This window comes from Antedon bifida, chromosome 7 (assembly GCF_963402885.1).
Source record: "Antedon bifida chromosome 7, ecAntBifi1.1, whole genome shotgun sequence".
Classification (NCBI taxonomy): Eukaryota; Metazoa; Echinodermata; class Crinoidea; order Comatulida; family Antedonidae; genus Antedon; species Antedon bifida.
Genome location: NC_136232.1, coordinates 10,587,187 through 10,596,344, shown reverse-complemented (window position 1 = coordinate 10,596,344; position 9,158 = coordinate 10,587,187). Strand labels below are relative to the sequence as shown.

Here is a 9,158-nt window from a genome sequence, read left to right as displayed (position 1 = left end):
ACAACATGCCATTAATTTCGTTTTCAAAATTGTAAACGTGCTATAGATCATTAATGGTGAAATATACGATCACTCAAATAAACAATAAAACCACGAAGGATATATTTATATATTGTTAAAATACAAGACACATTTCGTGGGTTTGTTTCAGCGTAGACAATGAACTAACGTGTAATTAGGTTTGGTGGCGTTGCCTAATATTATCATAGTAATACAAAGACAACAATATAGTATTAAATCTTATTTAATTGCTACTTACAGACACTGACGCAATGCTCAACGCAAACCCAAGGAGAAGAGACTTGGTTCTCGTCGGATAGTGATGTAGTTTAGACAAGAAATGAAGAGCTGAAAGAAAACGAAACATTACAGTGATTTAAACATTACAGGAGATACATTAAGGTACAAGCAAAGCGAATCAGATATAATATTACATTATAAATATTACAGATGTGTATTAATATTTGCATATTATTTGTATAAAACTGACTCCAAATAACGAGAGGCAAGCCACGATTCGACATTTCGATCTGATCATCATCATCATCATCATCAGGAATGAACATGGATTGCAAAGACAGACAATTATAACTACATATGCATAAATAACAATTAGCCACACATCAAACATAATCAGTACATCTATTTGTATCTATCAATTATTAATTAAGTATCTGTTTAATAGAGCCTCATGCATTTTCAAAAGTGTTAGGAATTTTAGCTTGTTTTACTGTTAAAAACGATTGCAATGATATGATATATATACATTACCGGTAATTGCTTTAATTAAGTGACTTTAAATTTGTCAATTTAGGGGACATTGTGAAGTTAGAATAAAGTACGAAACTAACCGTGACGTCATCATCCGAAGAACAGTCTGTCAATCAAAGCATCAATCATACAGATAAAGCAAGGTTTAGACAACCACCAACTGCTTAGAAAAACATGAAAATCTTGGTAATCGTCAGTTGTGGAAATCGAGCCAGACCGCAAGACGAACATCATTTGAAGACATTAATCAGCTTTGACAGCTAACGTAAATATTCGCTGTTAAAAAGTCAAAATGAAATAATATGAACGGTGACAAAAATATTATTAATCCCATCATTTTTTGCGGACCTATTGGTTGGTCTTCACTTTAGATACAGCCGCAGGGGGTAAAAATGACTGCAGTTTCCACTTTTTTCTAATACTGACCCCCTTTTCGCCGTATTCGGTTATAAAGTTGATTTTTAAGGGTACTTTAAATAGTGGCCAACATATATATATTTATACCTATAGTGATCGCTTACTAACTCTTTAGTTTCACATAGGCCTTTCTTAATCAAAAAAAGAAGAAAATCGCCAATTGAAATTAAGTTTTTATAAGAATTTCACTATGCATTACGAACGATTTAGCTAAAGTCGCTAAACTTGAAACGTATAAAAATAGGCTTCACACATAAATCTTTTAAAAAAAAATTCAAAAAATACAGATATCAAAAAAATCTTTTAATTAATGAGATATTGATTGGAACACGTCAGCAGAATTAGGTAATTCGATAAACCCACACGGTGAAACCAAGATAATGATAAAGCCACAATCTGGACTCTACAGTTATTTTATTTTAGAATTTGCACCCAAGACTAGCTGTTGTTGCCGTCAGATTAAGCTCTAAGTTTAGAATGAGTATTATTGGACTATTTTATGCGAACAATTTCCGACTCATAGGCACATATTAGGCCTATGGTCTGCTGATTTGTGTTACGGTACAATTAGAAGTCTGGTGCGAAATAAGAGTATACAATAAACTTGATTTCAAGTTCTTTAAAAAACAAAACTTGTATGACTACCATATCCCCAAAAAGGGGGAGACACTTGAACACGAATTTGAAAAAAATGTGTGCCCTGCAAAGTAAAAATAAACAAAAGTATGGTGGCCGTCCGATCCTAAGTGAAAAGTCATTGTCACTGTTAGTTTTCCTTTAATATAATTGTAAAGTTTGCCGGAACGGTTTGGGCCTCCGTACAAAAGAGAAGTTACGTACGTTAGAATACGGTTCCCTTTATTACTAAAATGTTATTTTATGCTTTATAACTTTACTAAAGGACCAAGTCACGTACACCAATAGTCCTACAATTTAAACCTTGTTTCAGTTTAGTTGTTTTCAGCCTAGTGTATTTTAATTTGTGTTTGTCTGTTTATTTATAGTTACCAAAGAGCATGTAATAATCCTGCGATTTCAGATTCAATCAAAATATCGAGGCAAATCGCCAAGAATAAACTCTTTTATTTCGACAAACGGATCCGCTGACAAACAATGAAGTAAAACGAAAACTAGTTCAAGTTTGCCAAAGGTTTTAAATAATATTCAGTTTTTAAAAGTATTTCAATTCATTATTTGATCAGCTTACAATTATTTATTATTCAAAGTGATAACATTATTCTTTTTAAAAAAAAGATGATTTATTGAATGTTTGCCAAAGATCAAAACTTTATTAAATCATGTAATCTGAGTGATTTTGTAAGAGTGATTTGGGAATTAACAGGAATAGTTGTACGTGACGTTGTTACATTTGTAATCTAACATTTTATAATACCAAAATTAATAATGTTCCTCAAGCCGCCGTCTGCACATTATTAATGTTACAGAAAAGTAAGCGGTTACAATAAGTAAAACTTCAATAGAGGTTTAGAGTCACATTACAGCAAAACAGCGTTACCTATTATACCAGGCGGGTATATGTTAAAGTGTAGCCTGAATTGATAATTTTTAGAGCTACATACTGTAATACAGTACATGTATACAATTAAAGATTTCAACTTGTTTTCGTTACAAAATAAGCTTTCATTAATTAATTAAACAGTTATCAGGTAATTGACAAAGATCACATTTGATTGGACAAGGATTTTATGACGTCACGAAAGGTCCTCACAACGAAAGGTGCTCACAAGTCACTGACACGGATCATGGATTAATGAATATTCATTAATCAATGCACAGACGATTGGACGAAAATTTGATTTCTATAATTATCAATATTTGAAAATATTAAAAAATATTAAATAATACAACTAATGTTAGGACAATGGATATGCATAAGAAAATGGAAATATCAAATGCTTGGCCATTAATCCTTTTTTTTAAATCAATAATTTTTTGTTTACAATAATGACAATGAAAAAAATTACTTAAACGAACATTGAGTAATGCCTTTATTGAAATATTGTCTTAAGATCGACAAAGGTATCCGCTTAAAGTCATTGCATGTTATATAAAATAAACACTATATTATTTAAGTCAAAATTAAAAACGAATCAGCCTGGTATAGTGACAACTGTACAAAATATAATCCCCATACAAATACTAATGATGATTAATTTTTAAAAAATTAAAAAATATTTTCAGCATTTTTTTTTGTGACGGTGTCATGAAAACACAATGTTATTGTCTTGGTAACAGAAACATGTCATGGCAATTAGGAAAATATATTGCCATGACAACAAGAAGCTGGCAACATTCAATAATGACATGCTTTTATATACAACAATCCTGATGATACAAATATTATAGAAAATTATCCCCAAATATTTGCTTTTTTACACGTTATCAAAAATATAATCTCATTCTGTGATAAAGAGAATTTTCATCTTTACATACCTAAAATCAAAATATTTCACTTCATTTAAGCATGTTCCAATAAAACAATATTCTATGTATTATCTAAATAACATCCCCTTTATGTTACTTATTTAAAACAAATTACAACAACTTAAGGATACAGTAATACAATTTACAGCAACTTAAGGATACAGTAATACAATGATACCTTTGTGGTAAGCATTTATTCCAACCTCTTTGTAATATTTAATTTGACATGTAAAATTTATGTAACAAAAAACAGGGACTTTTATATGGCAGATATGTGCTAATCAGCTGTAGCTTAGTACCATCTCCCATCTGTCTTATTCAACCCCCACCCCCTCCCTCCCCTCCCTAAAAACCTCTAAGTACTGTTCACAAACACACACTTTTTATCCCCCATGCTTAGATCTTTAAATTATATAATAGAACATGATGACCTTATATAACATCACAGTTATAATACACTAAATAAAATGTGTTGTATAATTATGTTATCTCTGCAGAGTATCATTTAAGTATAAATTCAGCATATTGGTATACATATACATTTATATAATAAATTTGTATAATGTACACTGAATTTCACAGCTTTTGAAAAACATTAAACAAGGTGATAGTTGAAAGGTTGTGACCTTAAAACAAATTTGCATATTTATAATTTTCGAATACAGAATTCACATTGATTTGTGCATTGTTTGTGAATGTATTTCAGGTAAAGACGGCGGACACACCATATCTAGATATGTATAACGATGTATTCCAATAGATTTGATCAAAAATACAGTACGATACATAATATATGCATACATAATGAAATCATCTTCAGTATGTTTGGTTAAAACATATTTCATTTTTAAAACGTCAAATAGCGCTCTTGTAAAAATTAAATTTTTATCTTAACAGTAGTATTTTTAAAAATTACGGTATTAATATTGCTCTACACTCGTAAATTCAACTCTCTCACACACAGAAATATAAAAATTTAATAAAATCCAAATTTAATTTGCATAGATTTTTTTTTCTACAGACATTTCCGTTTAAAAAAGATCCAATTGTGAAAATAGAAAATACACAAAAGCCCACGCACTCCCACACAAGAACCATACAACCACTCGCTTTACAAGGATCCAATTCAGTCTATTTCCGCTTAAACATATGTACAAATTCTTAGTCAATTTTTCCTTGCATTAGTTCAACATAATATCAAGATTAGGAAACATTGACATTCAGAGGTCAACCTTATTTACATATTCACTTTGCTTGATTAGTTAAAGTTCAATGAACTTTGGTTCAAACTTTCTGGGTTATTTACAATCTTTATACAAAGAATATTACAGACAAAACAATATTAATAGAAATAATAATAGTACAATTATCATAAAAACTGATGATTAATTAAAAAGAATCTTACAAATAAACAATACTGGCTCGAGCATAAGCCCACCCACTTACAGGCAATGTCAAGTTCAGGAGGTGAGCTTAACTTATGAGGTGGCCGCTTAATGTACTAACAGAGGGCCTACATCCAAATCAGTATTGTGTGTTTAAATGCTGGTTTATAAATCTTTTGCATAGAAACAAGAATTATAAGATAAATAAACCAACTTAACTTTTTTTTTCTTAATAGAAGTGGTTGTTGTTATTGATTTCCAGAAATAATCTTTAAAATTTATTATTTTTTAAGAATTATTTATATTTTAAGATGCATTTAGTTGCTTTCAAACTTCAATCATGCTTTTTTAAAAATCATGATTTTCCTTTTTTTATAATAAAATTCTTGATATGTTTTCAATATCATAATACCTTAAGTACAAACAAAAAATAAATCTCTAATTTATAATTACAAATTTTTGCCCCAATTACCAAAACAGATTACATTTTTCTTTGCATTTAAGTTTACAAATTATATTACTACACAACAACAAAAATACTACTTTTTGATATATGAAACATAAAATAGATTTTAAACAAAACTATATAAATATATAAACATTAAAATTATATTATTTAACATAAAATTTATTTTAGTAAATTATAATAATTCCACAAAATAATAATATTTTGAATCATTGACACAGCCTAAGCCTAACCCTAACCCCAAATTACAGACCTCAAATTAAAAACCTAGAACTTATAAGTAACTAGTCATTTTAATTTTAGACCAGAACATTAAAAAAAACCTGGTCTAAAAACTGGTCATCTATGGAAACAATCCACTGTGAATTGCAAACCTCAAATCTTTATTAATTTATTTAATTTTGTTTTACAAGAGTAGCTCTAACAACTGTACTACAGCGGTACAGCTGACTTGAAGCTGGTGGAAGTTTCAACAACGTAAACATCTCATTCTGACTTCATGCAAACTGAAGTTCATTTAATGAACATAGTTCCAAAGCTTCATTTCATCGTCTGCAAATTTACACAAGGGTTGAACTTCATGATGATGCTTCTTTAAACGTTGAATAATATGCCAGAAATGGCCTTGTGGAAAAACAGATTCTTTTCATAGAATTCTATGTAGAAACCGTTTGCAATTGGTTCAACAAATTGTTAGACAACTATTTTCCACAGATTTTGTTTTTATCTAGAAAGAAGAAGCGTGGGCTTGGGAGTTAATCGCAAATTGTGCAACCATTGAGTGAATTCAATCTTTCACACTTTCCTCCAATAAAATCCTCATACGCCACAAACTTAGTAAGCATTTGTATTATGCAACAGCGTTTTAAAACTCCGAAGAGGAACTTGAAGATACAGGTCACTGATTAGAAGGAGGACAGTTTCTGAACACTCTTTTAAAATGTAGGTTGTACTCCAAAAAATCTAGTTTTGATGTTGGCGAACATGTTACCCCTTCAGTTGCCTAAAAAAAATAGAAAATTATGTGAGACAAATTCAATCTTTTTTTTTAAATTATGCAAAATAAACCAATTTAGCATACAGGTGTAATATTTCACTCTTTGATGCATGTTTGCGATTTTGTTTTAATGTTTTATCTTGTTACCTCAACATCATTGTTAATTGATAATAACACAAATAATCGCAAGTGTGAAACCAACATACATACTACACAAAAGGATACTTACTGTCAAATTTGATGTTACTCGAAATCTGTATGAAACACTTGCATAATATCCAACTGGTAAACTCCATTGGAAATTCTGTAATAAAAAAAATGTATTGTTAAATGCAAATGTGTTGGTGTACCTGTTTATGTAGTTTATGTCATGTTAGCAGAGTAAAGTCTGTTTGATAATAGGAAGCTTTGAGATGACTGACGACCTATGACCTATGTATGAGAAAAATTCTCAAAATGTTTACAGAAAGCTGAATGTGCATTAGAGCATGTTAATTATCACCATTAAATATCACTTTTTCGTTAGGTAGGGCTAATTCCAAATGACACATGATGCATAATAAACCAATCAAATTAAAGAATAAAATCAGGTGTGTTATAATATGATCTAACTTGTTCCTAGGTTGTCGGTCATTGCAAAAGCCCTATTACGGGGTAGTAATGTTATGACATCTCAAATACATACCCTAAGGCTAGTTCCGACTACTTTCTCAGGTGCTTTAGCATCTATAGAAGAATTACAGAGGGCGCCTGTTTGTGTGTTTAACGAACAGTAAAACACATGGCAGTCAACGGTAGTGCTGAAAAATTAAGAACGTGAAATTATCTGATAAATTATTTTAATCTGAATATTTAAAATGCTTAAATGATTACAAAATGACTTAACAATAAAGTAAATGGCTAATGAAGATCTTTTTAGGCTAACCATGGAGAAACTAAAATGATCGTTTTGTTGCTCCATGGAGCTATAAAATTAAACAAACTAATTGATAAACTGATTTAAACATCTGATTAAATTATGCTCAGATGAACTGAGCAATTATCTTTAATAAATTACTTTCTTTTCAACTAATTAGGTAAATGTTGGCTTAAATGGATTTTAGGGATTAAGAGATTAAAGTTCATATGAATAGAAGATTAGCTAATTAATTATGACCTCTAACATCAATACTTTTCACATTTTTTTATTATCTTATATAATATACATAACCACACCCCTCCCAAAAAAAGGACTGACACAGCAGTGGAAAATAAAACAGATTCTGTAATAAACTATAAAATCTATATATTAATTCTTATTATTTATAATATTCTTATTATTTTTATTTATTTATTCTTTCTTTTGACTGGATTACATTTTCAGTAACGCAGTACTGCTTTCCAAAATGGTCCAGTTACAAGTTTAAAAGTAAAGAAAAATTATAACATATAAAAATACAAAAAGATAAAAGCATAGTAGGCCTAATTTAAAAGATATATACAGAACAGTTAAAAAAAAAATAAATAAATAAAATGTAGGATCACTTAGATTACATTAGATTTTATTTTTTTAACTGTTCTGTATATATTTTATAAATTAGGCCTACTATGCTTTTATCTTTTTGTATTTTGATTTTCAGTTTCAATGTTCACAGCCACATACACTGACATCAATACTTACTTTATTTCCATAACTCCACTTGTCAAAGGAAACTGCTCTGGCACTTCTGTATAACACGAGTAATTCTTAGACTCACTAGAAATACAAATATGGTTTAGACATAATAAAAATCCAGTTGTCAAAAAGAGGATGCATGGGTAGGAAATATGTAACAATACTTTTTTTTTGGCTTAGAAAAAAAAAGAAACTTCATAAAAAAAAAAAAAAAAAAATCAAGATAGGTTGGTAACATTATAAAAATACTGAAGGAACTTGACTGGATGATCATTTTGACAATATAATTTACAATTTTAAGCTCTGTCTACACTATCAAAGTTTATGTGACAAAAAAAATGTGATGTGCCTATATATGGACATGATGATGTCATTTTACTATCATATTTGGGCATATTACTACCATATTTTTGTGCATGAAGTTTGATAGAGTAGACAGAACTTTACATTAACATAAACTTACGTTATGTTGTGATGTTTCATTAAATCAACACCTGTGTCGAATGTGATAGATGAAACAACTGAAAAAAAGAAAACAATTCTAAATTTATTGTACTGTTAAATTGTTGTGTAATTAAAAGCAGTGAAAGAAAGCATGAATAAACCAATTCATCTATAATGGGATACATGAAAATGTTACATACAAACTTTTAATTTAAAGTAAACATATTAAAATACACTCTAAAACGACATTTAAATTGATTGTTGATGACAGGACTGTATTTGTAAATAAGTTTTCAAATCGATGAAAATAAGTGCCAAAATCAAAGGAAAACAAAATTAAATTCAATACAAAAGTTGACCTACAATTCAACAACATTACAAACCTTGTGTTAATGCCGGCAAAGTTGTACGAAACATACGTCGCCTACGTCTTCTTCTGTGACTGATCATTGGATCCTCGTCTTCCTCCGGCGGCTGTGATATCGTGTACGAGGGACCGCCTCCTCCTTCAACTGTCGAAGCAATGTTTACACTCATAAAGCGACTGGTGGAAGTCTCTAGATCTATAAGGAAAATTAA

General features: G+C 29.8%; 1 protein-coding gene across 2 annotated transcripts in view; it reads right to left on the bottom strand.

Moving 5' to 3' along the window:
- Positions 1-3,977: 3,977 nt before the first annotated feature.
- Positions 3,978-9,158, bottom strand: part of LOC144847484 (myelin regulatory factor-like) — a 34,988-nt gene continuing 29,807 nt past the window's right edge. Inside the window, exons 17-22 of one of the 2 annotated variants that reach the window (XM_078703874.1) lie at positions 8,963-9,142; positions 8,599-8,656; positions 8,142-8,216; positions 7,167-7,281; positions 6,711-6,785; positions 3,978-6,487 (exon numbers count right to left, since the gene is read on the bottom strand). In XM_078703874.1, coding sequence (XP_078560000.1) covers positions 6,383-6,487; positions 6,711-6,785; positions 7,167-7,281; positions 8,142-8,216; positions 8,599-8,656; positions 8,963-9,142 — 608 coding nt within the window. In that variant the 3' untranslated portion in view covers positions 3,978-6,382. The remainder of the gene's footprint in view (positions 6,488-6,710; positions 6,786-7,166; positions 7,282-8,141; positions 8,217-8,598; positions 8,657-8,962; positions 9,143-9,158) is intronic. The other variant, XM_078703875.1, reaches the window with a different exon arrangement.